The sequence below is a fragment of the Corvus moneduloides genome, chromosome 8 (assembly GCF_009650955.1).
Source record: "Corvus moneduloides isolate bCorMon1 chromosome 8, bCorMon1.pri, whole genome shotgun sequence".
NCBI classification, from domain to species: Eukaryota; Metazoa; Chordata; class Aves; order Passeriformes; family Corvidae; genus Corvus; species Corvus moneduloides.
In genome coordinates, this window is record NC_045483.1 from 27,176,208 (window position 1) to 27,196,919 (window position 20,712).

The following is a 20,712-nucleotide window of genomic DNA, read 5'->3' on the forward strand; positions in this document are numbered from 1 at the left end:
TGCTGTCCCATCCACTGGCTCACCGAAACAGGAGCTGAATCAGCAGATGGTTACTGGGTACTGCTTCCCAGATGTCCAACTTCCCACACCTCCACACAAGCAGCACAGCCTCTAGGGGAGACTGTGCCTCTAGCACGGATCACTTTACTGTTCAACAGTGTTCTGGAAAGCAATCACACATTTAAAGCAACTGCAGCATTCCTCACACAGCCATAAAAGTGAGCTCAAGTGAGAACACTGCAAGAAAAAGCAGATAGTTGTTGTCTTGCCACACAACTCAAAACTATTGGTTGCCTCAGACTTGCTTATAGACATTATCCTGACAAGTGCAAAACTGCTGAGCAAAAAACCTCTACTTCAGTGTTTGCACTAATTCAATGGAGAAATAAGAGCAGTAAAAGCCCTGACTGTGGAACATTTATTTAATAATTAACTATCTTACAGGCATTAAACTAAAATATATGGAGCTTTTTCTTTTTAGAGTAAAAATTATCTAAATACTTCTTCTTCCAGAGGACTCAAAAATTAATAGAAAAAGTGTAACCATGCTACATTTACGGCAGAACATTTTAAATGCAATGAAAATAATTCTAAGATTCCACAGGAACAGAGAATATTTCATTAGGGTCCTACTGGTTTTAATTCCTATGCACATCTTTGGCCTTTAGAGTAAACAACACTAAGCACTACACACGCAACAGTTGTGAAGAGAACATTTAATACAAACAGCTGTTAAATTTAAGGTATAGGTTCTTGTCATACTGGCTGTGAAAGAAGCATTAGCGGACAAGAAGTGATGGCAAATACTTTGTCTCCGGACTATGCATGAGTAAGATCTGTTTGGTTGTATTTATTATACACTTCAGAGATTAAAGATCATTACGTTCATAAATACAAATAGGAAAGGCTATAATTGCAATGTCTAAGGAGATATGTGATCCTTTGTGCTTACATATTTTGTTAAAGGTATAAAAGAAATGTATGCTACTTTCTTGCCCACACGAATAATCAGAATTAAGGTACTAATACCGAAGTCTTTTTTGAGCATAACTGTAGTTTTTGGAGTTCTCTCCCACAGTCAGTGTCGCACAGGTGGTTTTTTAGGGCTGACAGAAGATTTATGCAGCAAAACGGCCACCTCCCCGCCCGATTCCAGCCCTCCCTCCGCAGAAGTTCGGCAATGTCTGTCCCTCGCCGGCCGGGCTCGGGGGGCCCGGGGCTCGCGGAATCTTTCCCGAACGGGTCCCTTTGCTTTTCTCCCGACAGGCGCCAGAGATGCCTCTCTCTGAACTCCTGCTCGCAGCCTCGTGCGACCCGCGGGGCGGCGGGGGCGGGCCGGGGAGGGGCTGCCGCGCTCGGACACGGCGGCGGCGAGCACTCGCCCCGGGCCCCAGGAGCAGCGGCACCCATGCCCGGTAAGTGCCGGGGGGCGCGCAGGGAGGGAGCGAGCGAGGGAAGGGGTGCCCGGCTCGTCCCGCAGCGCCCGGCCGGGCACCTGCAGCCGCCCCGCTGGCGCTGGGGAAGGCTCCGCAAAGCATCAGCTCAAACCCGTCCCTGGGCACCTGCCCGGCCTCCCTCCGGAGCCGGCGAGGGAAGAGGCGGCCGGGAACCGCAGGGCTGGCAGGCAGCGCCCGGAGCGCCTGGCAGAGGAGAGCTCGGCTCTGGAGACAGGCTCCAGATGAGGAGTCTAGCCGCCTCCCTCCCCCCGATTATTTAGTTTACACTGTACATGTGCTTAGACTGTGGCTTTGTATAGGGATTAAAACTCTTGGGGGAGAACGGGCTGCTCGTAACTCCAAAAGGCTTACTGCAAAATCTAAGTAAAGCTTATTTAAAGCATATTAAGCAGCCAGTAAGCAAAAAGGGATGTAATCCCAGAGGAGACAGAGGATGCCTGTCAACACCTCTTCTGTGCTAGGATAAACCTGGTACCTATCAACAGGAGACAGTCCCCCGGCTCAGGTGGGGGGGGATGAAGTGATCCAACTTCATCTCCTGCTGCCGTGATCCTGTACCACGGCAGGATACAATACATCAATTCCTCATGACGACAGGTAGTTATTTATAAAGATACATATTTTCTCCCTGCACACAATGGATTCAACATACCTCAGTGGTCTATTTTGTGACTAGTGCTACATCGTGCCCTAAGCCACTGGTTCTGTTCCTGATCTAATCAGATAAGATGGTCTAAAGGCGAGCCAAATTCTCCTTACTGTCATTAAATTACAGGTAACTTTACTGAAATGAGTAAAACTTTACCTCATATCTACAACGATGTAAAGTTATAAAAACCCCAGAATTTGAGTCAATGGCTATGGGGTGTGTCATAAATACTTAACATCATTCTGCAGTGAACAAATTCAGTACATACAAGCTCATTAACAAAGAGACTGGAAACTCATTCTCCTACTCCAAAATCAAATCACTCCTCATCTTACTGTCCTTAATGATAAATGGTGACAAACTGGCTATAGGGGAATACAGGACTGCTGGTGAGAGCATCAAAGACTTGTGAATGAAGAGGACAAGTTAAACAAAGACCTGTTGAGCTTGCTCGAAATAACCTTTCAGATACTTATGTCAGACAGTAAAACTACCAGCTGTATAGACGTTTGTGCTTTTTATAGTGCACCTACATGAAGGAAACCATTAGTTTCTACTATGGGCATTAAACTAAAGCATTTTTTATGCATCTGGCCTTCTGAGATGCAATAAAATGTCAGTCTGACTGAAGATGTATTTGAGCATGGCCTACAAAACTAAAAGGAACAAACACAAAAAATTCCCATGCTCATATGCATTTCCTCATACCGTGCATTCTAATCAAGGAAAACCAATTTACCCACATGGCACAACCAGACTTGTCTCTGTATTGATACTAACCCATACCAAATAGGTGCTTGTTTCCTGTTCCTCGGAATAAGGATTGTACTAATAGTCTGGCTAAATGCTGGGACCTACCAGTTGCAAGGACAGCAGAGTGCTGTTGCTGTGGTACAGCCGTGAGCAGGGTGGCTGCTCCGTGCTGGTGCCGGGCAACAGGAGTGATTATGTGACTCAGGGAAGCAGCCAGCCAATTCCTGCAGAGGGCTAGGGCAACACACCTGGAGGGGGGCCGCAAAGCCAGCTTGGCTCTGCTGACTCTACCAAAAGCAGGAAAATGAGTCAGGATCAGATTAAGGCCTTTGAGGCACTATGGCCAGGTTAATTTTACAGCACAAGGTAATTACTTAAGTGTTCTGTAGCTGAAGGACATTTCATGGCACTGTAATAGTGCAACACTGAAAAAGATCGGCAATACATGTATTTGCAACTCACCTCCCACACTCTTTATAGCTCTAATCAATAAATTAAATCACATGAAATTAGTTTTGAATTATTCAAAACTATCACTAGTGTTGACTGATTATTTTGTGCTTGTATTGTCTTTATTTACTTGTACCATTGCATAGAGATGGCTAACTGCAAGGTACCTACTAAGCACAGACAGATAAAAAGAAAAAGGAATAAAGCATAATCACAGTTAACTCTATCTAAAAGCAGAGAAGAGGAAAAAAGTCAATACCAGTTGTGAGAAAATGCCAGGTCACTTAGCTACTTCAGTTTCAGAGGAGACCTTGAGAACAGTCAGCACCCAGTACTCAGCTGATCCTGAGCTGCCTCCCATGGCTACAGAGTGGAAGGTAATTCTGGAGTTTAGGCTCATTTTCAGACAGAGGATATTCTGGTAGTCACAACTCAATGCACCAGTACTAGCTTAGTGGTAGGACAAGGCAGGCTGGGTATAAGGTACAGAGCAAAATAATCTTTGCAGCCTTGCACTCCACCATTCTCAGCAAACATGTGAAAGCAATGAACTGAGCCCCTTATCAATTGTCTACCCTTGGTCTAATGAGAAATTCTCACAACAGAATTTCTCATATTCATATTAAACACATTTATTAAGTTTTATTTGGGTTTTGGCTTGTTCACAGTAATTATACAAGATTTGGTTGTACGTTAAGTACTCACGATCCAGGAAACTGTTTAATGGATACTTTGACTTCACAGATCAGGAAACACATGCATCCTCAGAAAGAAAACAACCCATAGCTTTACTTTGTTCCTTGTGCCAGGGTCTAGATTCAATTCAACATAGATGAATAGTTGGAAGAGCAAACCAAACCAAAATAATGGTACCTTTCATATTAGGTGCTCCTGGGTTCTCTTTTTCTTCTGTTATGCAAGCTCTAGCACTTCTGCCATGCTACAGTAAATGCTAATGCAAAAAAAAGAGCCTGAACAATTCTTTGGGGTTTGGGGTTTTTTCATGCAGTCTCTTACACTGCAATAACTGCCAGCGCATCTGAACACTGTGATCTGTTACTGCCATTGTCACACGTCCTTAGGTGTTGCACCATGCTATAACAAAACAAAGATGTGCACATGAGCTGAATGCTTCTTTTAAAAACCATTTTGGAATGCATTTGTTAGCTTTAATATTCCTGTCTACACCCAATGCATACTTAACTTTGATCTTCCTATGATGTTTTATGTGCTTTTATGTTTGAACAGAACAAGCAGTTGCTGTGGCTGGAGGTGTAATAGGAGGGATCCTTTTATTTGTTCTCCTTGGAATAACTGCATATCTGCTCTGGAAAAAATTTTGCCGCCTCTTTTCTTACAAAAAGCTCATCAATCCTGTCAAAACAACAAATGCAGATGCCATTTTTCAGGGTCAGGCAAATTCTGAAATTCAACCAAAAAGCACAAGGTACTTATTTTCATTTTGTTTTTAAAGCATACACTATGTAACTTATTTCAACTTGTCAAATCCCAGATGAGGGGGTGATCTAAATATATGCATGTACAGAAATAAAGATCCCTACATTATATGAAAACATTAGTCATGTTCTGTTTTGTTCCTTTAGGAAACTGAGAATCTAACTACGAAAGTGATGATTAATTCCGATTTATTTAAAAGAGAGAATATATTCAAGTGTGATTGGTGCATGGATAGCTTTACCTGTTATTTAGACAAACCCAGACTATGTTCCAGAGTAATTTCTAGTCTAATAACAAAAACAATAGGACTTCAGTTCAGGAAGGAGACTCTCTTAGAGAATTAGTCATTGCAGGGGGTCTGGGCTCTAAAACAAGCAGCTGCAGTTAATCCCTCATTTCCTCTGAAGGATAAATTCTAAAGGGAAGGAAAGGGGGAAAGAGAAGAATCTGTCAGAAGAATTAAGATCTAATGTACCTCACTGGATTTTTATGCATTAAACAAATAAAATCAATTGCAAAACAATGGATATTTAACATTTTTACCTTTGCATGTCTGTAGAATTTTTACATTGTGACATAAGAACAGTAAACTTACTACTGTTACCAAGTTTGGTTTCCACATTTAAACCAGAAGAGTCAACAGGTGCTGTTGTCTTGAGCAGATCCAGAAGTGTTCCATTTATCATTCCACCAACACTGCATGGGCGAGATTGGATTCACCTGAAAAATGAAGAACAGGTTCAGGAAGACAGTGACCCCTACATGACCCCTCAGCCTGGGGCACGGTCATCATTTCATTCTTTGGGTATGGCATTGCAAAAATGGGACTATCTTTAAGGGTATTCCTTTAAAGGGTGGCTTTATTATTATGAACATATTTCTTGGGGGCACACCAGACATAGCATTCCACAGCACAAGCCCTAAATGCTCTCTGCATTTTTGTTTTTTATATATAAGAATTGGACGAGAATGTAGTCATTTTGGTCCCAGTGCTGTACCTTGGCAGACAAAGCAATCTCTACTCCCATGTTTTGTAAAGGCCAGGAAGTGTCTGCTGACCCCAGAAACAGCAGAATCACCAGTTGCAGACTGCAACAACAAATAGCTAGAACTAACAAGGTACAATCACAGAAATCAGAGAAAGAAAAGTGGTGCAGCCTACAATTACTCCCCCAAAGTTGAGGGAAAAAGAAATAAAACATGAAATTCTTACAAAAAATTGATTGTTAATAAAGAGATTAATCTGATTTGCCCTAATACAGGAGTGGTTATAAAAAGGCCGGCAATGCTTCTTGAGACTAATCTGAGGGTGCTTGTTTTGTCTTTTCTTGAAGCTGGAGCTTATGTTGTAGGGACCATTAACCCAGACCTGTACAAATTTCCTGAAGACAAAAGTGAAACAGATTTTCCTGATGGCAACATTGGCCGCCTCTGGTTCTCCATAGAATACGAGCAAGAGTCAGAAAGGCTCCTCGTCTCCTTGATCAAAGTCAGGAAGCTGCAGCCTCCTGCTGATTCCTGTAGTCCATTTGTGAAAATCTACCTGCTACCTGATGAAAGAAGCTACCTGCAGTCCAAAACAAAACGTAAAACTCTTAACCCGCGGTTTGATGAAAACTTTGTTTTCCAGGTACTTTCCCTTTTGATGAGGCAGATTTTTGTTTGCAAATATTAACTTGTCAAACTACAGTACATGTTTGTAGAAAATTAGTGTTCACAATGCTTTTACCAAGATAGAAGTTGTTTCCATCAGAGACAGGATTTTTTCTGGGGCTTCTGGAGATCCAGGGCTACAGAAATGTATGGCTCCAGAACTGATCTTACTCTGGTTTGAACCAAAGTTAAGGATTCCAAAACTTGCCCTGGGAATAACGAAAGCTCCAGTTTGAACTACAGCTGAACAGTTCTGCCCAGCAGTTCTTGAAGTCCGGATGGAGCCAATACTGATCTAATGCTTTCACAGCTTTCAGTATCTTTGCTGTGCAAGCAGGCTAGACAGCAGAACTTGGGAGGTATGTCTGGGCTGCTATTTGTATAGTACTGTAAAGCTTGGCTTCCCATGCTAAGAGGCTTTTAGCACACATCACAAGACAAAAGCTTTAAAACAAAAAAAAAGGTTGTATTTCAGACAACTGAAAAAATGTTTACAGATTCTAAACGTTTGTGTCTGAAAGTGAACACATCACATAGCACTAGATCCATGTGAGCTGAAAAACCACCAATGAACTTCACAGCTTTCAAATGAACTCATAGTATTTTAGCTTGGATCTTGACTTCTGCATAGCTAAAGGCAAATTTAAAAAGTAGACTTCAAATAATTAAAGGAAATCTCCACCTACACTTAAAACACTTTGAAAAATATTTCCTTTGAAGTCATGCTAGAGCAGAAAAGTGTCAGATGTTTTAAAATTATTATTATATTCTTCCTTTTCCTGTACAGGTTTCCAGTAAAATGTTGCTACAAAGGACACTTAAGTTTTTGGTTTATCATGTTGATAAACAGAAGAAGCATCATCTCCTAGGCCAAGTTATATTCCCACTAAAAAATGAAGCATTAACTGAGGACAACAAACTAGTCATATGGAGAGATCTGGAGAAAGAAAACTTGGAGGTATGTGACACCAGGCTGCTTGGCACTGTGGAACTTCTGTCATCTTTACAAGCATTGGAAGGATATAGCTGAAGTACAATTATGTTCTACCAAGTACTTAAAATGCAAAAGTACTTTATAAACATTTGGAACCTAAATTCCCATCTTACCAACCTGCAGATCCATAGCTGTTGTAAAAGGATTACCCAGCTGCTTGGAAAAAGTCACATGAATTAGGAGGTAGTTACGTAAGAAGTTTTGTTATTTGCTTCTCTTTTGAATTACTAAGAGCAGAAAAAGGCTGAAGAGGCAAGGAAATAGATACCACCTGGGAAAGAGTAATTCTGAGGCTTAGGAAGGCTGATTAATCAGTTCCATCAAATGTTACAACAGCATAACTAAAGCCATTACAATTCACCCACATGCCTTAGTGTGACAGAAACCATTAATATGAAGAAGGATTTTTCTCCCCATTTGTCCATGTGACAAGAGAGTTTCTCAGATATATCTGACATGTGGTGTTCTACTTCCAAAGCCTCCTTCAGAGTATGGTGATATCCAGTTCTCCCTGAGCTACAATGACTACCTGGGCCGTCTCACTGTGGTGGTTCTGAGGGCAAGGGGATTAAAGCTCCAGGAGGAAAGCCCTGCTGTTGGTAAGTGGGATTTCCTCCCTGCTATCAGCTCCACAATTCCTATTTGCTCCTTCCTCATCTGTCCACCCAGGCTTGTGCTGTGAGACTCTGACAGGAACATATTAACATCCTGGTGATTTGAGTGGAAACAAGCCGTATTTTGCCCTGGGGCAATTAGATTTTGATAGCTTAGTTCTGCTATGTTTGGGGTTTGTTTCATAATAAATGGTTTGTCCTGTGGCAATCAGTGGCAACATTTATCTCCTTTTATAGTACAGTGAGTAACATTCTTTTGCTGCACACAGTCCAGAGAAGGCAGCATTTCAGGGGATATTGACATTAACAGTTGCCTCAAGTCCAATTCCCAGAGGTAACAGCTGCAGGACAACTACTTATGCTGAACAGCTGTCCTGGGAAAAACTGAGTTGGGAAAAAAAAAATCCTATTTTAGGACAGCCTGGCTATTGTTCAAAGGACCATGGCATGGAGTCACAATTTTCTCCCTTAGTGCAGAGGGCTTTTTCTGGTATATCATACTCATGTGTCCTTGGACTCAGAGTTTACCTCAAAATGCTGTTTAAAATCTAAACACTCAAAGCAAAAACAGATGGAAGAATCAACTTGTATTTCAGTCTGTAGTGATTTCTTGCAGGGCTTTGAAGCTAAACAATATAAATGCAAAATACACCTACCATTTAAAAAGAAAAGAGGTTTAGTCCTCTATATACGCTCATCAACTATGAAGTCTTTTTGATGGAATAAATTAAGCCTCCATCAGATGAAGGGAAAGCACAGAAATGTAAGATCAAGGATGCAGGGTAAGAATAAGGCTGCTTATTTTAACAGCACTTAAATTGGAAAGCGCATTGCAAAACTGCACCCTCAGTACTTTGCGTACTCCCTGCTTCATGTTATGCTGGCATGTGTGTTCCATGGATCTCTCACAATCTGATTTTATACTTGATACTGACTCCTGAAAGGAAGAAATTCCTTAAGCTGTCTCCCAACTGCCTCTTAAAGAGGTCTTTTCTTCTTGAATTTCTTTTTCTCCAAGGTGTGTATGTCAAAGTCTCACTAATGAACCATAATAAATTCATCAAAAGCAAAAAGACAGCAGTTCTTCTGGGAACTCCCAATCCTGTGTACAATGAAACCTTCAGTTTCAAGGCAGATCAGACAGAGCTGGATACAGCAAGCCTGAGTCTATCTGTGCTCCAGAGTAACAAAGGAGAAAGTAAGTTACATAAATTATTACAGTCAAGGTGTCAAATCTCTTACATATCTGAGATATATTTAAACCTGAGAGGAACTAATTCCTTTTCAGCAATAATCATAAAACATATAAGAGTGCTGGGGTATTACAAAAGCTGTCTCTTTAAAAGCAGAACAACTTACTTGAGTTAAGCATATGTCTCTCTTTTAGAGGCTAAAGATAAATTTCATGGAAGACGTGAATAAAAATCCCTGTAGACTAATCAATGTCAGTATAAGGTGCTGTGCTTTTGTTTCATTCCAGTATCCTATTAAGACAAGCTTATATGAACACAACCTCCAAAATTTTGTGGCCACTCACTCTTTCTAAGCAAATTTAAAAGAGGAATAGGGATTTTAATTCTCTCAGCAGTTCAAGCAGTGACAAAGAAGAAAGAGAGATTAGCAAACATCCCCATTCCCTGGCAGAAAACCTCATGCTTGAGGCCTCTTACTAATTGTTAGAGAATCCATTAAGGAATTCTGCTTAGAGAAGCAAATCAGAATTCAACATTTACAGTGGTCAGAAGAAAAACATCTTCCCTGCAGTACAAATATGATCTCAATAATTTTCCCCATTCATAGCCGAAAAGTCCAGACATGAAGAAACAATCTGCTCCTTGGCAGAGGGGGGTCAGTGGCAACCCACATTACAGCTCCCAGCTGTCTCAGTAACTGCGTTCATTTTTTCCCAAGTCACAGCGTCATATGAATCCTACTGAGGTTGCTGATGCAACCCAAAATTAGGGCACACTTCCACAGTAAACCTGAGGTAAAGGGGCAGGGCACATACAGATATTTGTGCCTTGAACACATTTTTGTTTAACTGCAGGCAAAACGACAGGCCTGCACTGAGTAAATACCCACTTACTGCAGTACCTTTCAATGCTGAACCTTAGCAGGTAGAAGCTACAGAACCTGAAATCCAGAGTCATTTCCTTGATGAATATTTTGGTTTAAAAATAACTTTCAGAACAGACATTACTTGGAGAAATATAGGTTGATATTCTAATTTAGGCGAGGATTTCAGAGAAGCATCACAGGTGTTCATCACTAACTGCTTTCTTTTTTCCCAGAAACACTTCTGCTGGGACGAGTAGTAGTTGGGCCTTTCATGTACACCCGTGGCAAAGAACTGGAACACTGGAATGAGATGATCAGCAAGCCCAAGGAGCTGGTTAAACGATGGCATGCTCTCTGCCACAGCACGTGAACAGCACTGAGAAACCACCAACCTTCACATGGAAAAGCTCTTACTATCTTTCTCACCTAAAGGGTACAAAAATATTTGCTAAGAGTTTGTACCCTAAGTAGAAAAGGATAAAATACATTATTTCCTAGACCAAATACAAATAAAAGATTTGGTCCCTGGTAGGCTGGAACTCTCTCTTTCCTCTATTCGAAATATATGTTCAATTAAATTAACACACAGCACAGTAAATAAAACAGCAAGCCAACCATGCTCTCATAGTATTGGTTATTTTGACTAGTAAATTCCGCTTCCTAGTCATGAGTTCTGGGCACAAATGATCACGTGTCATGTAGATAGAGCCCAAAATGACCAAAGAATTGCCAGTGATGACAGCAGGCCTATCTGTCCACTGCACCGCATCACCACAACAGCTTCATCAAAGCTGAGAGAAGCCCAGTGAGCATGCCAAAACAGACAAAGCCCAAAAGATACTGACTGACACATGTAGAACTTATTTAAAATAGCAGCATTATATTTAAAGCCTCTTTTGAACAGGAAGGGTGAAGGAACTGTTTACTGGCCACATACCTAGAAGCAGCTGTTCACATCCCTCAGCACGGTGTATTTCCTACAGTAACTCAGTTCAATGTTTTCAGCTGACCCCAACAACAGCACTTTGTGTTGACACTAAGGAACAAGCAGAGAAGTCATGGAGTCACAAGTGACTGGAGGCTATTCCAGTACTGGAGTACTGGAATACTCTGAGACAGTAAGAGGAGGTTCTGTCCTTATATATTTCTCTCTAACCACATCTCTGCTGGAGACAGAGCATTGATTACAAGAGCCTTGGGTATGACCTAGTATGACCATTCTTACACTGAAAATCCGATTAGCTTAAGCCCCCTGGGCATGTGTCTGCTTCAGTAGTAGAATCTTCTTCATTAAGTAAATTACTGCTCTATAAAATAGTTCAGAGCAGTTATTCTTAATCAAAACAAAATAGGACATTCTTCTCTTCTTGATTGTTCACTGGGGACCTGAGCTCTGTACCCTTCACACTGTACAGTCATAAACCAGACACACAGACTACTGCAGCAAAACATTTTGCACAACGACGTTTCAAGAGGACCATAACCTCTACAGCTGAAATCAAACCAACTTCCTTTCAAACAGGACACAGTATTAATTAACTCAATATCTTAAAAATATTAGGCTTCTCTGGGGAGATGAAACCACTTTCCATTTTGACAATATTGTTATTACCTAAAGGAAATGTTACGAATGATACCACAGGAATTGTGAGGTAACAGACTTCCCTGATCCACCATCTGATATGTTACATGGTGCCCTCAGTCTGTCTTGCTAATTGCACCACTGGATACAAGATGAACCTAAACTCATTACATTAAACTGAATTTTACAAAGTATTCAACCCTCATTATATCTTTACTAAAGGAGTAATACCAGCACCCTAAACCCCAAAGAGCTGTATTCAAATTTCAGTACCACAAAACTACTGCAAACCAATGTGATAAGCAGAGTTATCATGTTTGCTCTGGGAAAAAAAACTACACAGTTATTATACAGTTTACATATTACTAGAATAAAATAATTTTACCAAATAAATTTTGTTCTTTATGACTTATATCATACAATAAAGATCTTAAAAGTAAGCTGTTAGAAGTGTTTCAGACAGTTGGTTTATGAGGTTGTGCAGGAAGAAGCATGTAATGAACAGTGTCTGTTAACAAATACCTCTGAAGTGGGAAGTCACCTGTCTGACTTATGTACAGTATGGTCCTCTTTTCTTCTTATACATTCAACTAGCAATACTTCCACCTTGTGTGTTCAATAATTTCAGCTAACTTGTGAAGAAACATATTCTAGTGCACTTACCAACGTATTTGTGCTCATGGTCACCCAAGTGAAGCATATGACAAAGGCCCTTTTTGACTCTTCCTGAACAAGAGCTATTTCAAAGTGAGAAACATCATCAAATAAGGAGTTCTAATACAGTGGTTTTAACTATCATATAATGGAGCAAATGTTTTTACCTATCACCTTTTATATAACATCCATCTGATCTTGTGCTTGAGACTTGCCTTGAGCTGAAGGAGGAGGAATGATTGATTACAAGACAGTTCTGTTTTACAGGAGAAAAGAACAGCAGCAAAATTGCTGAGGGTAAATGGCAAAAATTCTGCTGTTAAAAGAAGGAAAGCAACCACAACAGCAAAACAAAAAGACCAAGCTACAGATAGCATATGGGATAAATCAAACAAAAATCATGTAACTAAAGTATTACTGAATTCTGTCTGTCTTCCTCTAATCTGCCAGGTCTGAGGAAAATTAAGTCCCTCAATAGTAGTGAATTTTTCTGAGGAGAAAAAGGAAAACAGATACTGAAGAAATTGTTGGAGTTTATTAACATAATTATTAACATAAAAATACATGTATAAAAATATACTTTATGAAAATTCATCAGTATTACTCCAGCAGTATACACTACCAGCAGATATTCCATACCAGTCCTTTTGATGGTTTTGCTTTTTTGTAAGTTAAAACCAAAATCCTTTATTATCATTTTTTTAAGAGATTTGCTTCCTTCAGCTAAGTCATTTTTCTTCTGCTTCCCATCTGTGTGTCCTTATGGTCTTTGTTACTCAGTTAGTGCAGAGCTCACAGATCAGGATGAAAATTTAGCAGATGGAAATCCTTTTGCAAAGGATAGCTGTTCTCATCTAGCACGAAGTGGCTTCTGATTTCCAGCAAATAGGATGCTTCTGTATCTGCCAGCAGTGAATGACACAGATCTGCTACTATTGTGCTGTAGGTTATATCTGAAGAGGGCACTGCAAAACACAGAACAATTCAATTTACACTTGATTTTCACAAGAGCACCTAACATTCAAGCTCTACCTCCACACAAGCTCCACTGAATTACTGGAAGTGTAGTTCAACATCTGAATAGAAAATTAGCTTTTATTTTTAATTACTTTTAAAAAAAACCAACGAGCTGAGCCTGTTTCTCATGGAACTGTTAACACCTGTGAATCACATAAAACACTTCTCAAGTCAAACAGGATGTATTAAGTGAAGCTTGTCTGAAACACAGCCTAGTATTTCACAGCACAAAAACATGCCAGTTCCAAAAGCTCCTGAGAGATTCTATTTTGCACATAAGGAATCCATTTAGTTATCGAATATTTAGGTATATAACTACAACAATTTAGTTATATAATAGGCATTCACACCATCTCACCTCCTGTTGCTGCAACCTCTCCTCTGAAACTCTGAGTCTGTCAGACAGCCACTGAAATATTCTTTGATGTTGGTTGTTTAGGGTTTTTTTAAATTGTCAATGATTAAAAATTTTGCTTCCATTGTGAACTTCGCTGCCTGTTTCTAGGACAAGTAATTCATGAAACAGTACCTACTAATCTCTTCAGCCAGTCTGCAGGAATATTGAGGAAGATTTTTTCCATCAACTCAGACACCACATGAACATAAATTTCATATCCTTCATCTTCTACTGTCATCAAAGTAGGTCTAGATGAGAAAACAAAGTTTCATGAAAGTTACCTGCTATGTTTTGTTTCCTATTGAAGCAAAATTTTTGAAAGCACTATAGATTAATCTTACTCTGCAACATAATACCAAGAAATAGAAAAATGACTCATCTGTCAAATCTATAGCATTGGAATCAGTTTGAGGAATACATAAGGAAATGGCCTTAAACTGAGACAGGAGACTCAGATTAGACATTAGAAGGAAATTTTTCATTGTTTAATTGTTAGGATGGTCATGGATCCCACTACCAGGGAGGTGGTGGGAATGCAAAGTAGGGAGATAAGCTTAGGTGCATCACTTGGAATTGTACCATCTGTATCAGCATCACTCAATATTACCTAGCCTAACAAATCACTTTATAGCCACATAATACCAAGGTATATCTCTTGTACTATAACAAATACCAAATGTTTCCACAAACCACTGAACAAATAAAAATCCCTCCTTGGAAATACTCCAAACTAATCAGAGGAAAATTTCAGTGCAAAAATGAAATACTTTTCTCTGAAAAAGCTGGGCATGTAAGTTCTACATCTAGATGTGTTCACATGCTGAGAATACAAATATTGGAAATCCTTATCATTTTTCTACCACGTCTTGTGCAGGAGCAAATTGAGGTCCTTTATGCTCACTGAGATGTTATAGTCTTATGAAAGACTGGGGGAACCTTCTCAGCTAAGAAAAGAAACTCTTTGCACTTAATCCTCCCTCACAGGAAAACAAAGAGCACATAAACTTAAAGATGCAAGACTGTTTTGCTTAGAGGAAAATACTAAGTCACTACTTGGTTAGATAAATAGGATACTAGTATTTAAGTCAGTGATTCATTAAACTCACTATGAAAGAGTTTAGATAGAATTTGAGAAAAATTTGAGATGGAAAATTTACATATTCTAGAATTCTATTATTTCCATGGTTGTCTCAATTAACATTCTCTAGCTACATGTCTTTCTAGTCACTCTGATAATTACATTTCAAAAGCCCAAGATAAATGTGAGAATTGAACAATTAGTTAATAAAGATGTACCTACATCAACTGGATCCCCTTAGTTTATTTTCTCTAAGTGTGAATATGTGTGTCTCACAGTGCCATCTGGTGATAACTCACTACCTCTGCTCTCCAAGAATGTTTATTGAAAACATTTGTCAATATTATTTCTGCACAGCTGAAACTGACTAATCAGTTTAAAAATATGCTTGTGCATTCACATGATTTCAGATTTAGGCTGGAACAAGATTCTCGAGGAGTTTTCCTTTGGTCCTCAAGCTTCTACTCCATCTTAGCTTTATCTGACACAGTATTGGGTAACCATCATTCCTGTATGACATAGTATTCAAAGAAATTAAGAAGTTAGGTTTAAACTAAGAATGTCATGCATAAATTATGACAATATAATACAGCAATTCACGAACAACAACTTGAAAATTCATTAGAAAGACAGGGATTGTTAACCACACCTTAAATGAAGAATTTGATATATGGGGCAAGTTAAAATGGAGAAAATTTACCTCCCTAATAATACACATTATTTTGTTTTTTCTTTATTTACCTGTAGAATGTTTTGACTTTGTTGTATGGCAAACATCTAATACACTGCTTGTAGATCATGTTCTCATCTGCCTGTAGTTCCAGACCACATTTGGCACAACCTGAATATGTGATCATAGGCAGAGAAGCCAAAACACACTCCAGTGAAGTGTCAGCAGAGAAGATGAGTTGCTTGTACTGACCAGTGGAAATGGTAAACTTCAGTTCTAAGATATGGGCTTTCACTTGAATCACTCCTACAAAAACAATTCAAATACAAATTAAGTTTCACTTAAACTGAAAGCAAAAGCATGGGCTACAGCTGATTTAAAACCAAAATTCCTATCAAAAACTTCTTCAACTTTTTCCCCTTTGTTAACACATGTTCAAACTTTTAGAGATATTTTATGCAGTGAAAAATCCTTGTGGCTAAATATTATTTTTAGATGTATAAAAGTACTACATTTTCAGGTACTATTTTAGTAGATGCCACTATAGAAGGTGCCTGAATAAGAGACAAAAATTGTGCAAAGAATTTCCAAGTGATTTTCTTCCCACTCTTTCAGAGGTACTGAAAAGCACAGCTTTAACAACTTAGCTTTTCACTTTTATATTTAAATTAAATGCTGCAACAACAACTTTAATCATTTCCTAGAATTTAATGCCAACCATAGCAATCTTCTAGGTTTATCTGGGAGGGGATGACTGTGTAAAATGTCTTGTTTGTTTTTAAGAAGTTTTCAATAGCAGCAGCTACTTTGCTTTAGAGAGTACTAGTTTTGGAGAAAGACTGACAAACTTTCAGTAATTAGTCACATCATTACTAAACTGGTTGGTGTGGACAACAAAAGTCAGCATTTCTCCTTGTGCTCCAAAGCTGTCTTTGCATGGCACCACACACCACACCTATCTCTCCACTGGGTTCATTGTATGGCCAAGTATGGAACATTCAGTTTGGCCAAGTACAGAGCAGCAGCCTCCAGAATAAATTCAGAATCCCAGATCTGGGCTACCTTAAAGACCAACTGTCTTACTTCATCAACATAGCATCTATTTAGCCTACTTATGCATGGCACAACAGACATTACAGAGCTATGGATAACATTTACCTGAGCATTTTTCCTCCAAATGTGCTGAGAGCCTTGTCAACTCCATGAGGGATGTTTGACTTTTCTGAAACTTTTCTTTAAATTCAACTGCCCTTTTGTCATCATCAAACAAGCACTCACAGGATGACCAGGGAGTTGTATGCAGTTCCAAGTCACCTGAGACAGAACTATGTTGGACAAGAAGGTATTTGAAGTCCCATATGTGATCTAAAGGACAAAAAAAGCAAACAGAAGAGCTTACTTTCTATACTGTGGTTCATTTCCAGCAAGCCAAGGTTACTTCCATGATTGAGAAAAACATGAGATCACCTGTGGGTGCTAAAAAGCTGGTAGAGAGCTTCTCGCAGCTTCACAGGAAAACTGTGAGAAGCTTTCATTCTCACGCAGTCTCTCATGAAAAAGCAGTTAGAGAAAAGTAAACTCTTGGCAGCTGCATAGTTGTTATGAGAACTGCATATTGTTTTGGGTACATGGAAAAATAATATTTACAGATGGGCGTTATAGGGCTCAACCTATCACCTTGAGAGGTGGTGGGTGAATAGGCCAATCATGTAATTTCTTTATTGCAAACCACACTATAAAAGATGAGCTTCCCATTAAACGTGGTCTTAGCTCTGCTTCGGCCATATCATCTGACCTGCTATGGCGTGATTCTTCTCGTCTCCCTGGGGATAACAGTGACAAACACATGCTCATATGGTCAGCTCTGGTAACTTCATTTCAAGTCTGATATGTAAGGTTTTTCCTTCCCTTTCCCTATAAACTTGGCATGAGATGTCCCATAACGGAAATTTCATTGCACCTCTACCAAACTCAGCTGTCAAGACAACTCAGCCTTTTGAAAAAGAAACCAGCTCTGAAATTTGTTGTCAGCTCTAATGATGGCAACGTCTCAAAGAAAAAAATCATGTTATTCATCAACTTCCATTTTTTAATACATCCCTGTTTCTGATCTTCTATCTCCACAATTATCAATTTAACATAAACCTAGTTTAACTTATTTTCAAAGAACAAGACAAGGAATAAATCAAAATTTGGTAGTAGACACTGCTGAAACACAGGCTATGTAATTCTTGCAAGAGATGCTTCTAGTTAGTTACAGCTGGACTTGATCTCAAGACCACTAAGATATAAAGCCTGACACTAGTAAGGTGGAAAGCAGAAAATAAAAGTAAGGAGTAGAAAAACCTCAGCAATTCATGCTAAACCAGACAATGATAAGGAAGACCCAGCAAAACTGGTAACACAGTTAACACTCATGGGTTTTCACAGTTACATAACCAGGCACTATGCAAAAGAGTGCATCTTGTATATAGATCCAAGATTTTAAGTATTTATGCCTTCTCAGTCTTCTAAAGCGCATTCAAATTCTGCTGCTGATGACACCGCTTCTAAACAGAGGAGACATGTTAGAACTAGCATAAAATATGTTACTTCTCCAAGGGGAGTATTTAAAGATTAAATGGATAAATGTTACCAGCTAAACACTTAAAAGGCACTAACAGCATCACAAAAATCCTTTTACACTTACCAGTAGATACAAGGACCTTACCTTTTTTCCTCTGAAGCTGAGGGCACCAGGCAGCCCCTGCTCCCCACAGAACCATCCTATAGTGTTGATCTCTGTTCTGTTCTACTGTTAGAATAATTTTTCTTTGGTTGCCACCTCTGTAGCTGTACACAGATTCTGAAAAGAATCAAAATTACATTACTTCTACAGTAAAAAGCTTATAAGCACACAAACCCCATGTGCCTCAGTATTAAGGTGAACCATGGTGTTATCACATTTTATGGTACAATTAAAAGCAAACAAGAATACACCTACAATTTCTTCAGGACAGAAAATAATCTGATTTCTTCAGCAACATGAATCTAGTTTAAAGGAGTGCATAAAGTATATTAATTTACTTTTATCCATCTAAGTACTCAGCAACTCGGCAACTCCCTTTAAAACAGGAGGTATCTGAGCATCTTTCAGCTCCCACTCATCTTGACTTGTAGAGTAGAAAGAAATTGTACTCAATTTCTCTGTAACTGCCATAATTGGAAGTTGTTCCTGTAACTTCTGTAGAATACACTGAAAGAAACATTTCTCTAGAAGTTTTCACATAGAAGAAAACCATAGTCATGTACAAGGCACACTAAAAGTATTAGTAACAGTCCCTACAAACTGAAACAATTAAGATCTCTACACCACTCTTATCCAGGACACTGCATGCTTCAGTTCCACACTAAAACTACAATATTTTCACAAATAATTTTTGAACAAGAACACTTGCATTAAACATCTAACAGTTCCAAGATTTACATACTAGAGCAAATTATGAACATTTCTATCTTCAAAATTCTGCATTTAAAACTAATAAACATGATATTGACAATGTGGGTAGAAGTTTGTAGCTTACTAATATAGGATGAGAGTGCAATATGATCAAATTTTTGTGCAAAGCTTGAGGTCAAGCAGTGAGAAACATTTTGCCTTGCAAAATTACTATTTAAGTTTCACCTACTTCAGAAGTTGACGTCCAGTGCATGAACTTACCTATTAATACAGAAATATTGATAATTTTCAGGATTGAGTGCACCAAAGTATTTGGCTGGAGCTGATCTAGCTGCACATACTGAACATCATCCAGTCTCTGAACTTGTCTTTGTGGAATGTCTCTGAAGTGTGGAAATTCTGATGATATGTATGCCAACAAGCCATGGAGAACACCACCATCCACTATAGGATAAACTTACATGAAATAAAGGCAAAATCACATACTATTTTTTATACTTAGAAGTATAAAACTTATGGCTTGGAACATATTTACACTGATGAAATCAAAACTGTTCAAGAATAATTTTAAGGTAAGAAATTCCTGAGATATAAAACACTTGATCTGAAATTAAACTGTACTTTAGGATATTATCAAGAGGAAGCAGGTCAAGTTAAGCTAAGTGCAATACTTTAAAATACACCAAAAATCTTGTATCATAGCTTGGTAAGAAGAAAGCTGTGCTTGATCATTGACCTCAGAATCTGCCTTAAACAGCTGGCAATAGTGGACACCACAAAGACAGTAAGAACAATGCAGTCACTGTGATACTTCCATTGTATTTTCCCCTCAGTCTCCAACCCTCCATGGCCTGCAGTGAATTACTCTCCCTGAAAGGATCTACTTACTCCATTTTGCAAAAAATTTAATCCTGATGAAAACTCAGACATCACATGGCCATGTCCTGACATAACTGCTCATTCTTAAACTAAACTCAAAGAACTCAGTTTTGTTAGAGTTCAGTGGTAACCACCAAACTTTACCATGGTTTTCACATGCTATCTGATGCTGTCATGTCCACATCTTGTGCACAGGTGTTCCTGTCATACTCTTGTCATGTTTTGTACCTCTCAATTGCACACGTTTCCATTTTACCCCATGTGTGAGGCATTGCCAACAAAATGGAGTACTTGAAAAAGCTGTTTTACTGTAGTTTTCATGGAAACTTATGCACTACAATCTTACATTCTTCCGGATTGAGAGCTGAGCAGTTCCCCAGATTTAGTAACTGACTGGTAAATGTAGACTGAAGCATGACTTCTCCACACCAAAGATTCTCATACATTACTACATCTGCAAGAAAAAAGCAACCTTATCAACTCATGTATCAACAATACTGAAGTGTAGAATACTTTTCTTGACTATAAAACCATCTTACATACAGATGTGTAAGGCACAGGGTTTGAAAGAGATCACTTGGAAACACAGTGTTATTTTTTAATCTATTTTTTAAATGCCATTTACAATGAGTTAATAGAATTTTCTCATTAGTTTGATATAAGTTTTAAATTCACTAACCTCCTAGCAAACACTGCTTAGGTCTGGTTTGTAACAGGACTTGTAATTTTCAAGAACAACTGTTCTAAAACACTGACACCTTACAGAATACCCCTGACTCTCCATGGCTGTGTCTGAGGGCAAACTTCCATGGGATAGTCAATGTTCCACTGGCAGGATGACTGAAAACTCAAATGATGTGAGTGATGTAAGAAAGCTGCTTACAAATGTTTAGCCATAGTCCCAAATCAC

The 20,712-nt window shown here is 39.0% G+C and overlaps 3 protein-coding genes across 11 annotated transcripts in view; 1 reads left to right on the top strand and 2 right to left on the bottom strand.

Moving 5' to 3' along the window:
- Positions 1-12,732, bottom strand: part of GPRIN2 (G protein regulated inducer of neurite outgrowth 2) — a 46,114-nt gene extending 33,382 nt beyond the window's left edge. The window contains exons 1-2 of the mRNA XM_032115862.1: positions 11,024-12,732; positions 5,363-5,487 (exon numbers count right to left, since the gene is read on the bottom strand). The gene's annotated coding sequence lies outside the window, so the exon portion shown is untranslated. The remainder of the gene's footprint in view (positions 1-5,362; positions 5,488-11,023) is intronic.
- Positions 1,169-10,705, top strand: SYT15 (synaptotagmin 15). 2 transcript variants are annotated; one of them, XM_032115865.1, is made up of 8 exons: positions 1,169-1,415; positions 4,558-4,756; positions 5,430-5,572; positions 6,102-6,397; positions 7,208-7,378; positions 7,893-8,013; positions 9,047-9,230; positions 10,320-10,705. In XM_032115865.1, exons 1-8 carry the CDS (start codon positions 1,181-1,183, stop codon positions 10,393-10,395), a joined length of 1,425 nt encoding a protein of 474 aa, XP_031971756.1. In that variant the 5' UTR covers positions 1,169-1,180; the 3' UTR covers positions 10,396-10,705. The 2 variants fall into 2 exon arrangements, with proteins under 2 accessions (XP_031971756.1, XP_031971755.1); XM_032115864.1 differs by having other exon boundaries at positions 9,047-9,226.
- Positions 12,733-12,838: 106 nt separating the features above from the next.
- Positions 12,839-20,712, bottom strand: part of SHLD2 (shieldin complex subunit 2) — a 29,909-nt gene continuing 22,035 nt past the window's right edge. For 6 of the 8 annotated variants that reach the window (XM_032115856.1, XM_032115857.1, XM_032115854.1 and 3 more), the window contains 7 exons: positions 20,149-20,256; positions 19,185-19,379; positions 18,195-18,329; positions 16,643-16,849; positions 15,556-15,790; positions 13,869-13,984; positions 12,839-13,287 (listed from right to left, as the gene is read on the bottom strand). In XM_032115856.1, coding sequence (XP_031971747.1) covers positions 13,115-13,287; positions 13,869-13,984; positions 15,556-15,790; positions 16,643-16,849; positions 18,195-18,329; positions 19,185-19,379; positions 20,149-20,256 — 1,169 coding nt within the window. In that variant the 3' untranslated portion in view covers positions 12,839-13,114. The remainder of the gene's footprint in view (positions 13,288-13,868; positions 13,985-15,555; positions 15,791-16,642; positions 16,850-18,194; positions 18,330-19,184; positions 19,380-20,148; positions 20,257-20,712) is intronic. The other 2 variants (XM_032115858.1, XM_032115859.1) reach the window with 2 other exon arrangements.